We start from the raw sequence: 20,915 nt of genomic DNA on the forward strand, positions 1-20,915 counted from the left end.
CATGCAAGAAAATGCTCAACTTCAAATAGTTGTTTATTTTTAAACTCTTAAATTGAACAAAATTATTTTCAAAATATATGCCCATGAAATCTGATAGGCAAATATACAGTATTTCCATATTCCTACTCCTGTTAAGAACAAGTTGCATATACATTGGACTGTATTAAATTATACTCCATGTAATTTAATACAAGTTCAATTGCTAGAGTGGAATACTGCTTTTCATCAGGTGTGGATTACAAGTTTCCATAAATAAGGGGATGATACCACAGGCTTACTCCCGTCAGTAGTCGTACTGAATTTAACACATCCACACCGAAGAAGAGTCTGCTGACTTAAGCTAACACCTTGGCCACACAGCGGTTAACTATCTCATCAGTGTGATCTGTAAGTAACGTGATTCTTCCCTTAGGCTTTGTGGCTCACAAAGTAGCATGATAACTGACAGATCTAGACATACCTTTTGGAAAAAATTGCAGTAATCTCTTTTCAAGATGTAGATAGCTACTTCTTTCAGCCCATCTAGTCCATACATATCTGCAATGCCCAATATGCGACTAAAGAGAAAGCAATAACAACAGGCATCAAAAAAAGAAATCACTTACAAGACAATTCACACACTAATGTCACCTCTCTGTTCAATCAGAAGTTTCTGCAGGAAATACCTGCACACTGATAACCAAGTGTGAAAATCTCCCAAGAATAATCTTCAAACAAGAACATTTATTAACCTAAAAATAATCTCCCCAACCACTGACTCCAGTCGTATTACATAAAAGTAAGCCTCAACAACTGCTTGAAAAATTGCCTGGAAGACTCTCAGTTTCTCTTTATTTTAATGATAGCAAGTGGAAAAGATATTTGTACCAGCAGTTTTGACTTTCTGTAGTTCTTCTTTCCCAGGGTTACATAAAACTAATATGAGAGTACCTGAGAATTGTATCCCTTGCAAATACTAAAAAAAGCACAGTAAGCAAGCTATTAATTTTATATACTAATCAATATCATAGTTTTATTTGCTATATCAATTACTGTTTTAAATATTGACACGGGGTTGTATTATAAACAATATTATATTTTTATTTTAAGTAAGCTTTGACCAACAGTTTCTAAAATTCAGAAATTGTAGGGGTTTAATATTGAGTGGCAAAGCTCAACAACTGATATATAAATTATTGCAGGGAACAATTATACATTTCACAATTCATTTCATCAGTTTAGAATTATTGTACAGTAGCAACCTAAAACGAGGATTAGAAACTATAGCAGTAAAAAAGTCAACAATTACATTGCTTGCTACTTGTCATCTTTTATGGTTCCAAGACTAACTACATGGCCTGCACACCAACTCATGTGATTCTTTCAAGATACATTCCAAATATTAACTGTAACATATCATGACACATTGTGTATATACAATTCTAAAATCTAGAAGGCATGTAGGAACAAAATGTCAAATTATTTAGATATAGGACCCCCTCCTGTTTTTTACTTTTCTCGTATAATATTCCAAAAATTGCTGGCCCACCTTTTCCATTAGCTGCTGAGTAAACAAGATTTCTTCAACAGCTTTATTTTTAGAATTTCCTCAAGAATGTTTAGATATAATGATCACCACATTTGGCATCTTTGTCTTATTTATACTACATGAAGAAGTTTCCTTTTGACTCTCAACTGAGAAAATACAAAACAGGTATAAACTGCAATTAAAAATAATAAAAGTTGACATATACCCAACATCAACTTTGTCTGGAAAGTCCAGAATACCTCCATATATAAAATGCAAGATGACACTCATTTCTACGTGGTTTATGCTGCAAAAAAGAAAGAAAAACATCACCACAAACAAAGGCATACCCAGAATAAAAGCTACCACATTTTTAAACCAAAGTTAGTTGGTCAAAAGACTAATACATCATCCAGCCATTCTGTGAATGGAAGGTAAACGACCTGATAGAGTATTTCCTGTCTCCAAGATGACTGCAATGTAAAATTATCTAAGGGACGGTATCGTGGGTTAACTTTGCTACTCAGCAGTATTGGTGAAACTTTATAACACTTTAAATCCTTGAGATTAGTCATAAGCAGAAAAGTACCATATACTAGTGAGATTTGTGATAACTACCTAAACTCTAGGTTATTTATTCTGATAATACACAGAAGAGATTTTTTTAAATCTTCTTGAGGCCCTTTACTAGTAATTACTCAACAGTTAAGTAACTGCATGTTTCAAAATCATTCTATAATAATTACTTTTAATTCTTGATTTTAGAAATATAATTAAGGTTTTCCTTTGATAAAAATACATTTAATAGGTTTATTACAGTGCTAAGGAGAAAAGTTGCATCTCAGAATATTTAGGAAAAGTCTTTATGGCTATGTTCAGAAGAAATAAGGAGAAGAAACCCAAAAGCGCTCCACAGAGTTGCATTTGCATCCTTGCATTGTCCCAGCCCCATAAGGAGAAAGGCCAGGAATATGTATTTTTAAATGGTCTTCCTAACAGTACACTGCTGTACTTTTGTACGTACATCTCAATGTGCAATTTTCAGACCCCACAGGTGCAGTGTACGTTAGCGTAAGCTAGTCATGCAAATGGAGTGAAGACCCTTCAAAACATTAGCCATATTTAAGCAACAGACTTTGATGACTAAAAACAAAAGAAAAAAACGGTTGGAACACGGTAAGCAGCAAAATCCACACAGTTTTCTGTCTATACAGGATAACCATAAAATCAGCAAGGAGTTTCCCTGCTGTCTTGACAGCTGTTATCTTATACAGAATTTTCTTTATTTCAGAGTAAACCATATGTACTTATTATTTATAAATGTTTAAAAAGACAGCATTAAAATCTGCACAAAGCAGAAAGCTGAACTAGAAAAGGTACAATAAATTCAGATGATTCTTAATACTGAAAATTGTAAGACATTGGCATGAAAGTACACTCTTATAAAGATTAAGTACTTTTCAGGAGAAAGCCTTTACTGAAAAATAAAGACTGAAATTTCTTTGACAGAAATTAGAACATATGAAAATCAATTTCAGGGAGACAAATGTAACTACCAGAGTAACTGTTGACCACCAACCTCTAAAACATTCGCTATATATAGCATAAGAGCTAAGCAACTACTTAAAGTGTATTGTTTTTACGAGCATTAAAATATAACAAGCAAATCAACCAAAAACCTTCCCGTTTCTGCAGTAACATTATTACATAGACAGAAGATTAAAATGATGAAAATACAAGAAAGAGCCACTTGGCTAAGTAATTTTGTATTAAAACCAAGCAAGTATATTTTGCAGCACTGTAAGGTATACAGTTCTTTCTGAAGAAAGCTGAATCAGCCAACACCACACAAACTAAAAAAGCTAACATGCAGAAGTATTAGTTTGCTTTGAAAAGAAAATTGAAATATTTCAATTGGTTTTTATGATAATTGGAAAGAACTAAATTGGTCCCCAGTTTATCCACAAAGTATTAAGTATTTATCCTTCGCTGACAGCTCAGTTATTTTTGGCACTTGCACAGAAAGACATTAAAAACAAGCATGCTAGTCAAAAGTGTTTCTTAGTGTATGATGCTGAAATGTCATTATTTAACACTATTTATGAAATGTAATTGTTTGTCTTTATATCATAACTAGGATACTTCTATTGTACAAATAGCTGTGAAAATAGATTACACTGTCCAGTCAGCTTTTCGTGACGTGTGACATGAGGCAAATAAGAGAGAAGTGCAAAATAGTCTGTGAGTACTAAAACATGCTCTACAAAAAAGGAATAGTACACTCTTTTTGACAAAAAAAGACTTTTCCTGTACCATCTCACAATATTAACAAATACATTTCAAACAGTATTTCGTACTGGAATCAAAACACTATTCAGGAAATATATCACATTGGAAAAAACGTCAAGGCACATTAATCTCCCGTGCTCTATATGCAGCACAGTTGCTGCATATTTGCAGCGATTTAAAATTGCCTACCTTTGCTCCCACATGACTTGCAAAGACAACACTTACCCTTGAAGAGTGATGTGCTCTTGGGAGCTTTCAGCCCAACTTCCACTCAGCATAGCAGCAAAGTAACTAGATCTGGCACATAAAATGGCCCTGAGAGAGAAAAAGTAAACATTATTCCACTAGATACAAATATTTATTATGAATCTCTCTGATAACATTGACTTAAATCTTTGCCCTTTACGCATTACGGTGCCATTGCATACCGCACGCCTCTTCTTCCAGCACGTTTAAAATTTCAAAACGTGCTAAAGAAAAAAGAAAAATTGGAGCTCTAAATTTCTTAGTTAAAGCTTGCTTTTGGTATGACTTTAACATTCACACAGAAGAAATGCCACAAGCATTCTCTTTCTACATAACATGAAATTGCAAATTTATTTATTCTGCTTTATTTACAAAATAACAGTATATAACCTTGTTTATACAGCACATTTTAGCCAAATAATTATATCCTGAATCTCTATCTCAAATTCTATTTGTACTAAAAAAAGTCTCTTTATTAAAATGAAAAGGTAAGTATAAAACTTCTGCCATTCCAGATCAGCTGCCCACCTACCAGTACGTGCTAAAGGTCAAACTAACTTGATGCGAACATCATCCAACAATGTGTTTCATGTTTCCAGCACTATTCAAGAAGAGCTATCAATTACTTCCATTTAGATTATTACCCTGTATTTCTATAATACAAAGGTATAACAGGGTATAAAGAGGGTAGTCTGATTTACTACTTTTTCCATGAAAGACAAAGAAATCCCAAGCCAGTAGTTTATCTAGCTCAGCAATGTCAGATTCTTCAGGAAAGAGCTGAGAAACCTTCCAAACAGGAGCTGCTTTTCTTAAGGTAGAAACAGGAGAGGATAGTGAATGAAAACTGCTTTTGATTTTAGCCTCCCGAATTTACTGCAGTTATAGTGTCAGCCTTTATACATTTTATCTGGCTTACTGTAGCTATAGATGATATTCTCATACATACCAGTTTTTTCTGATACTTCTAAAGTTTCTGATTATTTATAAAATTACTTTGTTTTCTGTAGCAGAAAAAAGCAATGTGGTGTTCTTTTAAAAAAAAAGAAACCTGTATGGGAGTACTTTATTTTACATGTTTTATATTTATTGGCTCCCCGACTATTTCAGAGCACTCTCATTTTTGTGTAGGAAGAAGAATGTTATTTACCCTCTCTTTTGCATTCATATGTACTTTGAATGCCTCATAACTCTCCCTTCTTTCTTCTTAAAAAGTCTCAATACTTCAAATTTGAAACTTCTCACACATTGCTCCAAAGATTCAGCCAGCAATAATTAATAATTAAGAATGCTTCATATCTGAGTTAAATATATCCACGCTTAAATGAGTATTACATCACAGCTTTAGGTATGTGAAATTCTGAATTTACAAGCACACTCACTTTCTTGTTCTTACGAAGTACAGTAATACAGTATCATGAAGATGTGAAATACAGCATCTCCAATATTATCTTTCTCTTCCGAAGAAGTTTTAGTAATGAATAGGGTTAGATCAACTACAAGGCTAAGCACAGTTGAAGTGGATATTTCAAAAATTTTAAATTAAGAAGGCGACTCATACTACTGACAAGTATGTATTACTTAAACATACAACAGTGATAAAATAATTTATAAAAAACATGGAGATCAAGTGCATTTGAAGCCTGAAGTAAATTTTTATCTGTACTTTCCTATTGTCGTGATTTGTGCCACAAGTTTTTTACTGAACACGTTGCTAAGTAGAGAGACATAACTTTGCAACTTTCTCAGATCACTCCTCCTTACACTTTACAAAATCTCTTAGAAGTTTATAGGACTTAATGGAAATTTAAGGACTACTGAGATGTGCATGCATGTAAACACACACTGCTTATGTTACTGTCTCCAGTCTGAGAACTTCCCAAAAACCCCCTCAAAATAAATCACATGGGTGCTTTCACCACTATTATACCCAAAGTTAGTTTCCCTTTATTGACTCCTACTGTTCACATGATGTGGTGCTGAAACAATCAAGTCTTGCAGACTTTCAGAACTTCCTTGTTTACTCTATGATTTCCTGCCATATATTTTATTCTAGCTAGACTAGATACATTGGTCCAGGCAGTAAGTGGCCTAAACTGAAGAAGCTCTGCTGATTGAATATTTTTGTGGAGTTTCTTTTTGCACTGAAGTATTTGTTTCTCAAAACTATGGAGCTAAGTGTCCTCATAGTGTAGACCAGAGGGAAAAGTGCCATGCCCAACTACACTCCACTTTGGAGATTCTGCGTCTATCCTAATCTTATTATTAAAAAACAAAACAAAAAACAGATTCACCATTTTAATCACTATGTTCCCATATGATCTGTAAAGATATCTGTAATGTAATTAATATAACCCCCTCCCATGGATTTGCATTGAGAAAATACTGAAGATAATAGGGTTTTTTTGATCCGCTCTCTCAGTTTTAGATATATACACAATATGAACAAAAAATAAGCTCTCCAGTTTGCTATCTCAAATACAAACATTACAGCAGACTGATATCAAACATACAAGTAAGAAGAAAAGGATATTGCTCCTTTAATTTGCTTTCTCAGCTAGAAATCATGATTCTTAAATGGTCTGGAACTGGTGCTCTCTGAAGAGAGAAGAACAATCTTTACATCTGCTTTACTGAAGTAATCGAAGTAAAATCAGATTTTGTGTGCACCGCTTCTGAAGAGCGGAAAAAATATTTCAACTCCAGAATATTTCTACATATATTGTAATTTTATTCAGAGCACATGTGTAAGTTTAATTACAATTCTTTGCCTTCTTCAGAGAGCACAAATTATTTAAAACTGTTAGCAAAGAAAACTACAGTGTTTATACACAAGTTTATAGTTATATATGTGCACAACAAAAATCTTAAAAGCACTATAATCATTGCAGATAACAAAAAAAAATTTCATTAGTAGCAAAGTATGTCCACCTCTGATGATAAAACCTGAAAAAAATAGAGCAGTTCACACCTAGAGAACAGCATCAGGAATAATTTACTAGATAGATGGTCCCAGCAGTGTTTTTATTTTAAAATGATTTCTACTGAAATACTTAATGTATGTACCTGTGAGCTTGAAAGTCTGTGCCTTCTATGCAAATAGTAATATCTGGACAACAACACTTCTTGTAGAGCATCACTAAGTCTTCTCCTAATACAGATGCAGTTTCTAGCTTGGAATTATCTGCAGATGGCAGAGGAAATAGTTACTTTCAGTTCTTCCAGTACAGACTAAACTATTGTCAGGGTACAGATAATTTAAATTATTTGAACAGAAGAAGCTGCTATCATAAAAAATTATAACATGGCATATTCAAGCTAGAACTTTTCTTGAAAGGCTTTTCAGACGCAGCAATGGAAAATGCATTCTACTTGCATTTTGAACTGAGATACTGGAAATGTGACTAGTGCTTCACATTTGATATCAATGGAAGAAGAGTGCTACACGTACTCTTTTACAAGATTATGCAGCCAGTTCGTTTTTCTGCAGAGATATGATACCTCTTGGTTCAAGAAAAGTAGACTCTGAAGAAATTTAGGGTCATGTAATGCTACGAGCTTCTGCCTGAACTGCTATGTTGCTTGATCCTACCTTTTTGCATATCTTACTGACGCAGCTGTAGCAGCCAACACCTGTGGTGTAGATGCAGTTATACGTTGCCTAATGTTACTTACAGCTGTAGAAGGGAAGATTCTGAAAGATTTTGAAAGATTTCAAAATCTTCAAAATAAAAAACAGTGCAACTAGTATAATTTTGCTAAAAAGGGAAAGAAATGGAGAAATTACATACTATGGAAGCTTCATGCTCTCAGGAGTCAAGTCCTGTAATTTGCTGAATTACAAACTAAAAATTGGACACAGTGCAGATTTACATGCCTAATGCGTGACATGCTGTCAAGTTTCCACTGGTCTGGGATCTGTTCCAGCCAAACTTCTAAAGCAATTCATTTTTTCAAGGTGTGAAAGAACAAAGTGGACCATAGTAAAGAATATCCATATTAGCTGCGTTATAGCAATAGCTATAACCTTTCCCCATGTTTTCACATCATTAACAGTTTTTGGATAATTAGTTTAAAAAAAAAAACCAACAAATATAATTCCAAACCCACCTGCCATAGCTTTATTGCTTTCTGCATCGACTCCAGGAATTTCTTCTTCAATACAAGGTGAACAAGCAACTTCTTTTGGCATAGCTCCACTTAGAGAATTCTGTTCAACAGTTGTTCTTTTGTCATCTCCAAGACAATTTACATTTGTTATTTGAGTATTTTGAAGAGTAACAGTCTCGTTTTCTTGTATTAATTTGGTTCCCAATATTTTTTTCATCATAGCTAGTTCTTCACCTTCTTTAAGATTTATATCAGATGAATATACAAGCCTAGAAGATGACACTAAGTTTACTCTTGTAGTTTTTAAATTGACCAAAACAAAAGAACCAGCTCAAAATGACAACATATTTTTGTTTAACAAGGTTCATGAATAGAAAACAACAGCTGAACTGTACAGTGATGACAGAGCTTAACAATACTAAAAACTTCTTTCAACACCATTTATCTCTGTGAAAGCAAACAGAAATATTTCTGTAATGGTTAAACAGGCACTAGCATATTCTGACAAATAAAATTTATTATCAGGTTGCAAGGAACAAAGTTCCCCCCCACCCCCTCACTTTTTTTATTTAATAAAATTGTCTGTTCTGTATTGTCCATCTGTTATAATCCTCTACTGGCAGCAGCAGAATCAAATCCTTTGTTTTATTAACGACAGCTCACTGATTTATAAATCTTAGTATGACCAAGAAAAGGCATTTGACTTTTCCTTTAATATCATCATCAAATTTACAAAAAACAAAGTGTAAAAAGCTTCTAACACCAAAATTACAAATACAGAACCATAAGAAAATTGAGATTTAAATTTCAATTCAAAGGAAATTAAACGCTTGAAGCATGAAAGTTTGCAGTGAGGATTACCCAAAAGCTTTCATTTTCTCCATTTAGTAATTTCAGCTTCCCACTTCCCCATCTGTTTCATCAGCTTATTTTTGGATCAAGATCTGCAAAGGCTAACAAAGCCTGCAGTCTGTGACTGCAGAGATCTCCTATTTATAGAAACATACTGCACTTCAGCAACCTAATAGAGCCTTAAAAAGTGAATGTGAACGCATAACATGTTTAATCAGTGGTTTCATATCAGACGGATGAAGTTAAAGTTTAACAGAAGAGCTACAGTTACTCTGGATTTAGCAGACATGTACTTACAGATTTGCATTTAGTCACTTATTCCATGCAAAGAGGATTTATTGTTAAGACTGGGGACACAGTAATTTGAATATACTATTTGAACATGGTCCTCTAAAGGGGCAGAGAAAAGATGCAAAGAAACAACCTTCCTTCTTACCTCCTACATTTAAAGGTTCGAGTTAGGCAAGTTTCTTTTTGTATAATGTGGTAAGGATCCTCACCAACAGATCAACGACAAAAAGCTGTGAGGAAGCTTGGGGAAATGAGAGTTTTGATATTTTACTCATTTTAGAAAGCGAGGTCCAGGAATGCGTGTAACAGGAAAAATGAAATTTCATGTTGAAATAGTAAGGTTCGTGTCCCTGCTACTCTCTTTACATAGATTTTGGAGACTACTATATGTAAACGTGCTTATAAAACTCCTAACCTGTGAACTTGGCTCAGCCCTCTATTGCTTTTCTTATTTACAATGTTTTATAACCCAATGTAAGAATAGCATGAGACATCAGGGAAACAAAGTAATAACTAGTCAGGCTACCAAGAACAGAACAGCAGGTTGCCTACTGGAGCATAGAGACTTTGCAATTCTTTAGGAAATTTAAGACTCTGACTTCCACACAATTCCCCACTTGACTCCGTTTCTCAGTGCTTAACATCTGTATTTTACAGTTCCATTGCAGTAGGACTCAGGAGCAGGAATTCAGAGTAGAACTCCAAATAACCTAGAATTTTCAGAATTCCAAGGAATTCTCTAAAGGTTAGTTTTCTGCATCTTCAGGTTGGTTGTCTGCATTAGATCTTCCAAGAAACATCACTTAAAGTCACATGGACTATTCCACTTGCAACCATGACTTGAGGGGAAAAAACAAAACAAAACAAAACAAAACCCCAAACCTTCCAACGTTCTCCCTGCATCTTTAGCAGATGTAAACAAATCCTACAGTTAAAGTAGTAATAAACTGGTAACACATGATGAACGTGAAACAAACTGCAGGAAGGTTCCTAGCATGGGTTTATTGAAAGTAAATTACCATTCTTAATAGGTTAAATTTGCATTGGAACTTGATTTATTTACCTTTTCTGTGTTTGGAATCTGTGGCATATTCAACTTGTAAAGGCAGTACAAATTGACTTTGTACTTTGAGGAGGAAGCATGAGAATTAAATACACTGCTTTGCCAAAAAATCATGATTTTAATAGTACTGCTTTCTCACTGCCAGTAACTGAAAAATATATTCATAGGGAATCTCATAGTCTAGGCAATGAGACAGCGGTCTCCTTGGGAATCCTCAGTCTTTCAGACAATCTACATAAGGAACCTCAGGAACGCAATTCTGTTGTCACTAGGCTTAAGTCAATAAACGTGGCACCATTATCAAAACTAGAAAATTTGTAGGGATCTGCAAATAAATCAAAATGACATGCTGATAAAACACAAAAAAGTAATTTGTTTCTAGAGCTAAAAAGTTACTCCACTAAAAATATGTTTTTCCTGTAAAGAGACAAGGAATGGGGGCTAGTCAGCTTAATTTTAAAAGTCCTGTCACAGTACTGGCTTGATTACTTTCAAAAGCTCAGCAAAATATCTGTGTATCGCATGAGAGTCCTGCTTCATGTAGACTGTAAATTTACTACTTCTCAAGTCTGATGGAGCATATACATTATTCTACTTCACAGACATCCATAATGTTTTTAGTATGTCTTTTAGAAGTGTTCATTATCTCAGCTCAATCCCTTCAACTGTTCTTTCCAGGAGGGAATATTCTGCAGTTTTAAGAAACCCATTACAGGAAACATTGCTTTGCAACAGCCTTTATTTTAGAGATTCACTTTTAAAGGCAGAATTAAGTTATAAGTTGTAAAGTTATAACTTATTTATAATCTTAATTAATTAAGAATTAAGACCATCTTCTACAGAGTATCAAATCATGCCTTTCTGTTTAAGTAAAAGCTACGGAAGTATTTCATACACAGCAAAACGCATAGCTTGGAGCACTAATGTTTTTCATGATATTATAAATCTCTCTCTTCAAAACACTATTGTAAGCAGCCTGGACCCTTGATGCAAAATTATCATGCTGTGAACAGCTCTTACTGTTCTAGACCACCTGGAGTAGTCATCATTCTTTGTGACACCCTGGTTTAGTATGTTATAAGAGGCTATGTTTCTATAAAGGTATAAATTTCTTTTATAAATCAGGAGCAGATACTAAGAGAAGGAAGTCTTTGAACTTGACCAGCTTCGAACTGAGTTAACTATTTACAGGAAAGCAGCTTCCAGTGACATCTAAACAAACTAGGAAGACATAAAATCAGTGTTTCAATTCTTTCAACATACCTATCTAACAAAGAGCAGGAGACTGGACTAGATTATACTTGCTGCGACCAGCATCACAGAAAATATAATTAGTATTTAAGTTATTTCATTTATGTAACAACACACAGCCTATATAGAGACCTCAAAATGTACTTTGAAGAAAAGCAGGTACTTTTCAGGTAACTTGCAAAACACTAGGAAAACCCTAAGTAGCCCATACTGCGCATTAAATTGATGTCATTCACAGTTTCATTTTTGAAAGATATCCTGAAATTAAATTCTCTCTCATTCCAAATCACTTAGGCTAAGTTCTGTGGGAAGTTTCTCAAAGATCTCTCTTTAAGGCTCATCTCTTTCTGACGGTTGTAGCTGCCTGAGTTTACATGGTCTGGAAAACCATACAGTCTCATCAGAAGCACATTCTCAAAACAACCAAAGAGTCAGAAATATTGATTAGAAACAAATAAGGCTTGTTTACATCCACTAAAAATATAGTTTAAAAAAAAATCCTAAGATAATATTTGAATTGAAACAGAATTCTGAGTTATGGCCCACTTCTATTAGTCATTTAAGTTACACGGTATATTTCCTTACTGGGAGCCACATCCACTGCTGGCAAGATTGAAAAGATCCCAAACAGAAATGTCATAAAATGCTAATGAGCACAGAGAGGACACAAGAGCAAGGGAGAGGAAAGGCAGGCTTTATTTTAATGATGCTATATTTAAAGGTATGAGGAACACATTTTTGATGTCATTTCCAAAAATACCTCCAGTCACTGAAATTAACACTATTGCCACCAAGCTTTACTGAAAGCTGTTATGACAGCCAATCCTATTGTCCCACAGTAATTATGAGCTTGGATGAAAGAACACGGGATTTAAGTGTTAACCAACTCTAGAAAAACTCTACCTATCAGGCATCTGCCTTTTAAATCCTCCCTACAGAAGATCTGACTTGCTCTCAGAGTTGAAAGTTCTTCACTGAGAGTCCACCGGGAGGAAACTGTTCCTTCTCCTTCTCCACGTTCACCTTAAATGAAGTTATACATACACACACCTTTCCTACCAAGGCCAAGGGCTTTCAGAAGTCCATACAAGCACTCTATTTGTTGATGTCATTACGGGAATGCTTTTGAGTTCTTTACACACTCACTGTTTAAACATTATATGTGTTATCCATGGATATGTTTTGTATATGCCCAGATTCACACAGAGCATTAGTAAAGAGATTACAAACTAGGCTCGAACAAAAGACTTTGATGGCAGGAGAGAGAGTTTTTTCCATCTTAAATTCAGCCAGCAATGCAAATTAATTAATTGTTTATGACAAAGAAAAACTTTTGGATTAACACTAAAGATGTCAGGCTTCTGTACTGGCAGCTTCACGCTATGTATGAAAAAGGGAGTTTCTGCTGTTTGACAGTGCATCAGCTTAAATGTCCTGAAAAAAAAAAAAAGAACTATTGCAACTTTAGACTGGAGGGACAAGTACAGACTCCCAGATCAGGATACTTGGTAGCATGGGCAGTAATAAAATAAGTGGACACAGACGAAACATAAATCCTACTCTTCTTTTTAATATACAAATGTTGTGGATTGTTTTAAATAGGGACTTTGTATAGCACATATTGAAACTTCAAATCATAACTAGATCAGCACTGAAATACCTTCTGAACATGTGTTAAAATACCATATTATACCGTTTTAGTAAAACTGTAAAACGGTTATCACAATAAAATGCCAAGATAAAAACATCTATCTTTAACTTTTGCTGATAAGTAACACTGAAGATGTAGGAAGTCTGTGAACTCCTGCCCACTGTTTTAATGTACTGAAGTCCTTCGCAAACCCAACTGTAGCAAGTACCTTTGAGCACTGAATTTAAGGTTGAACTTGCTGTATTTCAGCAGCACACCTATAGCAGTGAATCTTTGTTAGCGCAAGTTAGGCGTGTTACATGTGCAACCCCAAACCACCAGGATCACTTAAGATCCTTCCATTTCCCTTCAGATTTGGTAGAAGATTCATCTGCTTGATTTTTGTAGCTAAGATGGTTGCTTTAACATAACCGATTTCTTGAGAGGAATAGTTCAGTAAATTTCTTCTTATGAGATGCAACATCAACTGCTTCACTGCCTCACACAGAGGCCAATTCAATTTCTGAAGTCCTCATGAAAGCTATTCATTTCAGCAGCGGAAGAATCTGGCCCTTAGGCAATCACTGTTCCAGTGAAAGGTTTCTGCCTTTTTCCTCATAAATCTGATTTCCTTTCTATTTTTTTTTTTTTATTTTTATTTTTGGCGTAAATCCATGGCATTGAGATGCAATGTTTTCCTAAGCAAGGGATTAATATCACACAAACACTGAACATACTGCTACTTGACAGTTCAGCGTCTCAACTTCCCCTATGAAATTGTGATTACATATGAACAAGGATCAAAAATAATAATAAAATCTAAGAAGAGAAAAGAAAAACTGCTGGTTTCTGTGTATGTGGAAAGGAGATGAAAGTGTCAGTTGTGACTGGCATGTGTTTGAGGCCTGTTTTCACCAAAAGACAGACATCATTCTGAAGCTTTTTCCTTACAGGATATGGCATAAAATCTAAACTACAAGCTTCAAGTACTATCTTACTTATTCCCTCCCTCCCTCCCCCCTTCCTCACTCATCAAGATCTGATTATGCTTAGTGACTAGCTTAGCTCATTTTTGTAATACCACCAAACTAACATGGCCACTATCAAACATCAAATCAAACATCCGGTACTTCCCATATTTACAAATGCAGTGTTCGTTAGTTCCATTTGCTCTGGGATGGATAACTTATTTTTTTTCTCCAAGCTGTTACTCAAAACACGTTATGCATAGAATCATCTCATGTGTATTTTTCACCAGATAAGAACACAGCTATTGGCATTTTCAGAATTCTGCGTTATTGGTTGAACGCCATTTTTTCATTCTGAAATAGTTCACGAGTTAAGTGTATACAAAAGATAACCATTACTACTATTCATGATAGAACAGAATGCTCAAATATTAGCAAGTCTAGAGACCAAAAAACAAGATAGTAGTATGCCATTTATAAATCTATTATTCATCCATGTCTTGAAGTTTGCTTCCCCCCCTTCCATCTTAACAAGATGACAGTGGAACTGGAAGGAGTCCGAAGAACAGCAACGAGGATGTGCAATGATTTCCATTCAAAGAGCGGCAAAGTAAGCTAGAATTCATCAGTCCGGGGGAGATGCAAATGAAAGAGAAAAGATATGCCAGGCATTTGGAAAATGTGTCATGAAGAGAATGGACAGGGAATAATGGCTCACTCTCTTCCAAATACAAGAGCATCAAATGAAAACATCAAACGAAGGACATAGGACATCAAATGAAACAGTAGCAGCCACATTCAAACAAAAGGGGAGGTTCGGAATGCAGGGGATAGCTGAGCTGTGGTCTCCTTACCAAACTTTTAGAATCTGCAGCATTTTTCACAATGGTTTAGGCTAGTCAAGATATTCCTAGAAATCAAATCCACAGCTCAGGAAGCCCAAGCGGAAAAGGATTGAAATCTGGGAGGACAATAAGGGGAAGTATCATATATGCTTCCCGTGTTCTTATTATCCCTCCTTAGGCATCTACTTTTGACCACTTTCTGAAGAAAGGTATTGGATCCTAGTTGGAACCTTAGTTTGCATCAATACAGCTGTTCTGAATCACACTCCACAATCTTTTGTATGAATTCTTCTTGCAGACTCAAGTAATGTTATGGCGCACTGCTCCGCAAACATATTTCTAGCCACATATATTAGCAGTTCAGTTGAGACCCCTACAGACACAGAATTGCTACATTTTTGTGGTAACTAGCTGTGAATTCGTATTACTTATTTCCTTAAGTCTTATGGGAAGGAAGGGGAAGAATAGCTGTTGAACAAAAAACAAACAAACAAAAAAAGCCCACCCACCTGCAAGAGCCACAGAAACCCCTTTTTTGCAGTTAGCTTGTTTCCAAGTTACATGAAACAGTCATTCAGAGCAGATGCTCCTTGCTTGGTTAGGGAGCTCACCACATAAACAGGCACAAGTGATAGGAGGATAAAAAAGCATCATGTCAGCATAGATGGTATAACCCACAACATTTCAAGAGCACAGGAGGAAACATGCTGTTCTCTTTCTGAAATAGACTGGTCTGCAATCATAACCCACTAAAGGAAATGCAAAAGCCTGTATTTTAAGGGTAAGATGGCTGAGGTATAAGCTTAAAGGAATTCAGAGTACACATGCAGAAGTCTACTTTTGTCTCTGAGATAGCCAGTATCTAATAGGGACAACGAAAATAGTTAGCCAGTGATTTGGATCATCTTATGCAGAAGTTGTTTAAGGAAGTATTTGCCATTTTCCCTACTTTGTAATCCAACATATAAACTTAAAAAAATAAATTAACAAAACAAGTCCTGCCGTATTTGGTGCAGCTGCTTTATGAAAACCCCACATACAAGAGAAGGCCAAGCTAAAAATAGGGCTCAGCCATCATCTTCTGTAGCATCAGTCTAATGTCCTGTAACACTGACAGATACTCCACCTTCTGGCCGATTTTTTTCCCTGCACATAGGAAAGATTCTTTCAGAAGATGTGAAGAGCAGTTTCAAGCTGCGTTTGCAAGCATTGTGACTAGGTGACAGGCAAAACTGGAACAATGCTATAGGATATCTGTTGTATTAATAGTGGTTGCTACAGCCTAAAATTTATTCTATGAAGGAAGGGAGTACATAGAGTAGGATACAGAAAGAAGTTACTGTTATGCTCTCTAGCGGTTTATCTTCAAGAATGTTTTTGCCAGCACTTCAACTAGATATGGCACCCCAGTACTACCCAGTGCAGAACTGCATAAACATCAGGTCAAAGCTTTGGCCAGTCTACTTTGACTCAAGTGCTGATGCTACAAATTAACCCCCATGGCAGTACACATCACAGTGACAACTGTATTCCTTTGTATTTGATTTATATTTCTTGCTTTTTAGCTTCATCTGACTGTCATTAGGTCCTTTGCTGTTCTTCCTGAAATCAGATCCCTTCAATATACATAGCAGGAGACAATAAGAGTAGTAACTATAGATTTTCATTTCTACAGTTATCTTTTCTGGACTGAAACCTATTTTCTTTTTAAATAATTGAACCAGTACTGAAACTCTTCAGTGTAATTAAGTCATAAAAAGCTTAGCATAAACATAAGCTAATGAAAGAACAAAAGGGACACATTGCACAAAATGTAAAATAGTATACACTAGTAAAGAGATTTTTTCCTCTGGTAGTACAGTGGCACAAGGATTTAAGTTAATTATACTCACCCTTTCCACCAAAAGTCTAATGCAGTGTGCAGGTTAACATTTATAGCAATATACTTAAGTAAGAATACTTATCAAATCAGGGTTGCAACTACAGGAAAAATTTGGTTCAGGCACAGGATATACTAAGCATAGATAAGCTTTACATATTGCAGTTACAAAGTTCTAACAAGTCTGTCAACTGAGGGCATGCAAGTTGCTTTGTGAACCCTAGCTAAGTTTGGGCAGACCTTCGTGGGGATTATTTTAGCACACCTGATATTAGTGACACCTGGATTCTAAGTTTCAGGCTTGCACTCCAAAGCACACATCACCAGAATACTTTTAATGGAACAAAAGAAAATCTAATTTCTACCCACTTTGTTTATAAAAAGTATTATTTTGGCTTAATCAAAAAACAGTTCTACTAGCCAGTATTTCGGTTAAAAACTATGGTAGAATTACAATCAGTTGGAGAAAAAAAACACAGTTAATGCTACAGACTTGCTTACACAAAGAAAATGCTGCAGAGCTGACAACAAGCGTTTTGTTAAGACATGTATTTATAAGTCCACATACTCCTGCTCTAGAGTTTGTGATCCCTAATGCTCTTCTGCAGAATTAATCTCTTGCATAGATATGCTTTGACTATGTATATGCATTTTTAAATCCCCATGCTTTCTTCAGAGATGTTGCAAAGAAATTCTGTTTTCTGTTTTAGTTATTGCCTCTAGCAGTACATCTATAATTGGCATGAATTAATAAAACCAGGTTCCGAACTTATGAAGAAGCATTATTGCCTTCTCGTAACCTAGGAGCATCAAGAAATACATTCCCCTAACATGCTTTAGTTTGACAGTCCATCCTCCCCACAAAAGCTAGTCAACTGAAATACATATTTTCTATGTCTGTGTATACTTACTTATATTTGATGGGACAAAGGATAAAAAACAATTTGTCTCTCAGAGGGTAAGATATTAATGATGTACAACAGACTTGTTCTGTAGGGACGCTAAGCTGCTTGCTTCTCTTGAGGCAGGCTGCAGAACCTTTGAGCAATCATCTGAAATTGACATGCTTGCCATTGGTGACCCCTTTCAAGTGGTATTGTTAAGAGCGACAGAAGGCTACAGGAAGGCAGACTCAACATTAACCTAGCTTCATCAGGCAAAAACTTAGGGTGAACAGTGTCTGCAATACAGACATTGCACTACCTGTTGTGACCAAGTTTCTTCCTGGTGAAAAAGAGCTCACAAAACGCACTTCATTCATAGCTTAGTGGGGTTAATTATAAGCGTCTAAGCTACACAGATTGAAAAAATAAAATGTTTATGTTTAGATTAGCTGTTCTGAATTTAAACATGTTTTTCAAGACTAGTACCATACTTCTCTTTGGAGAACCTGCAGGACTCTCAAGATCACTATTTGTCTTCCAGCATACACAGACCAGAGTAAAAGCAAGTATCAATGAACTGTAGACATTTTAAGTGCTTACTATGAAAAAGACAAAAGAATAATAAAAATATAATAGCGCTTAATTAAAATAATTGGGAAAAATATTTAATTTGCATTATGTCTCTGCAGAAAACATTCTGTACCACCACTTATGGGAATGAGAAGCAAATTAATGAAATTGAACTAAGAATAATGGATTTATGGAAAAACTGAGGCAAAAACATGTCTGTCATGTTAAAGTAACAACAACAACAGTAAATCCACTCTCATTTTGCTGATGCTCCTATGAGAGACTTTGGCAGTAAACTAAAAGATAAACACCAGTTTGTCAGTTTATTCAACTGCAGTGTTTCCGTGTTTTAGACATTACTCTCGCAGTTCACATCTGTTAGTTTTACTACCCTTGAATATACGTTTTTAGCCATCTGCTGCCTCATTTATAACTTTCAGGAGAGAATGGATGAAGTCAATAGGGACAAGTCAGCCCAAGTTATATTTTAGGCACTAAACTTCAGAACTGCAGTGCCTTTCCCTTCCCACATCTCTCTGGAGTCTGAAAGTGCCTACATTTGTAGGCATATCTCGAGTCCCTCTTGGAGTCCCAGAGGGCCTACAGTTGGGCTCCTGCACTTCCCCCAAATTGCCTACTTTCTCCAACAGCTGTGCTGCTAGATAAAAGGTAGATGGCACCCTAACAGCCTTGTTAAAGAGAAGCAAATGCTGCTCAGTTCTTCGAAAGACAAATTAATGGCACAGAGTTAGGGCAGACTGCAGGATCCAGTGGAGGCACCAGGCCAGCATCCCTGATGTACTCACCTACGGTCTGGGGTGAAAAACTGGGATTTGAGAATAGCTAGCAAAGGAAGGGAAAATACTGCACTCTGGCCCTCACACGAGTCATCTTGGTCCTCCCTGGGAAGCTGGCAGCCCACACCACGCTGACAGCTCAGCGCACTGCACTCTGGGACTGCAGTTCAGGTGGAAAGCTAGATTCTCTGCCCTACACCACAGGTTATTACAAATTCAGTGGTGACCATGCAATTTTTCACTGCATGTGTCACTCAGAGGTCCTCTTAGCCTTCTGAGTCCGTAACATTAAAAAAAAACAAAAACAAAAACGAGACAACAGTGGTTTTCTCTGGTTGTTTTCATGATGTAGTCTTACTAACAATAGTATTAATAGCCACTGACAATTTTCAAGGATGCAGATAGGATTTCTGCTGTCTTCCTCTTGCTCTATTACAAAGCCTTTACCTACCATGCAAAACCATGTTATGGTGACTAGTATACCCGCAGCCTGTCTGCAAAGGGAGCATGGTGGAGGTAAATAAACAAGCTGCAGGAGAGTCCTCTGCAAACCCTGCAGGAGATGTAAAGGCTGTAAAGATAACATTTGGAATGGGAAAGTTTTAAAAGAAGCGTTAAAACTAGAGGAAAAAAAATACACAAAAAAGCACCGAAACGAGAAGCGGCTCACGGGCCGCCGTGAGAGGCGGCGCTCCGCGGCCGAGCCCGGGTGCCCCGCGCCACCCCCCGCCGCCGCCGCGCACTTACCGCAGGAAGCGCCGGAGCTCGGCGGGCCCCACGCCGTCCAGCCGCAGCGGCCCCCGGCCCCGGCCCAGGCCCAGGCCGCCGAACAGCCGCGGCGCCCGCGCCAGCAGCACCGCCCGGTGCGCCCGCAGCGCCGCCTCGCCCGCGTGGAGCGTCACGTCGGCGCGCGTCCCCTCCGCCAGGAGCCTGCGGGAGCGTAGCCGTTACCCCCCAGCCGTTACCTCCCGGCCGTTACCCCCCGGCCGTTAGCTGCCCACCTGCCCAGGTCCTGCCGCAGCTGCTCGGCCAGCGCCTCCTTCAGCCGCTGCCGCTCCGCCGCGCCGGGGCCCCTGGGCGCGGCGCTGCCGCGGCCGCAGCGCGCCATGTGCCGGCGGGAGGCCGCTGGCCGACAGAGGGTCCCTCAGCTACGACGCCCTGGGCGTCACGGGGGCAGCGGCGCCGCATTCCCCGCGCCCTCTACGCGGGGCGGGGCCGGGGGCGGCCTCGGCCAATGAGAGCTCGCGGCCGCCCGGTCGCAGGCGGGGCCGGCGCTGACGTGCCCGAGGGCGGGGCCGCGGGGCGGGGCGGCTCCCTCCGCTGCGCGCAGCGCCGCGGAGCCGGAGTGTACCCGGAGCCCCGCGGAGCCCGGTCCGCCGGCCGCGGCGGCGGCGGCCGTGGGGGGCTTCGAGGCGCGTCTGTTCCTGCCTCTCTCCTTCCAAAAATAAGCGTTTGGGGGTCTTATGTAATCTCCTGCGCTTACCCTGCCATTTACCAGTAGTCACAGGCTGTTTAAAAAGCCGAATAAGGCTTTCGATTGTTACCGGTTACGTGTCCACCTGCCGGTAACTCTCGTGAGAACCGCCAGGAGAAATGCCTGCAAGGGGGCGAGGAGGAGGAGGCCTGGCAGGCGAGGGGTCCCGGCCCTCCAGAAACACTCCCGCCGTCCAGCAAGGGGTTTCTTACTGAGCAATTGAACTCACTGCCCTGCAGACGATAAAAGTAGCTCGAAG

At 37.8% G+C, this 20,915-nt stretch overlaps 1 protein-coding gene across 7 annotated transcripts in view; it reads right to left on the reverse strand.

Moving 5' to 3' along the window:
• Nucleotides 1-20,290, reverse strand: part of BTBD8 (BTB domain containing 8) — a 45,426-nt gene extending 25,136 nt beyond the window's left edge. The window contains exons 1-7 of one of the 7 annotated variants that reach the window (XM_068952506.1): nt 20,184-20,290; nt 19,930-20,112; nt 8,153-8,421; nt 7,109-7,226; nt 4,022-4,111; nt 1,734-1,814; nt 461-557 (exon numbers count right to left, since the gene is read on the reverse strand). In XM_068952506.1, the coding sequence (XP_068808607.1) occupies nt 461-557; nt 1,734-1,814; nt 4,022-4,111; nt 7,109-7,226; nt 8,153-8,421; nt 19,930-20,112; nt 20,184-20,290 (945 nt within the window). Of the gene's footprint in view, nt 1-460; nt 558-1,528; nt 1,675-1,733; nt 1,815-4,021; nt 4,112-7,108; nt 7,227-8,152; nt 19,894-19,929; nt 20,113-20,183 lie in introns of those variants that run through there. The other 6 variants (XM_068952509.1, XM_068952510.1, XM_068952508.1 and 3 more) reach the window with 6 other exon arrangements.
• Between the last annotated feature and the right edge of the window lie 625 nt (nt 20,291-20,915).

This window comes from Struthio camelus, chromosome 8, assembly GCF_040807025.1.
Source record: "Struthio camelus isolate bStrCam1 chromosome 8, bStrCam1.hap1, whole genome shotgun sequence".
Taxonomy (NCBI): domain Eukaryota; kingdom Metazoa; phylum Chordata; class Aves; order Struthioniformes; family Struthionidae; genus Struthio; species Struthio camelus.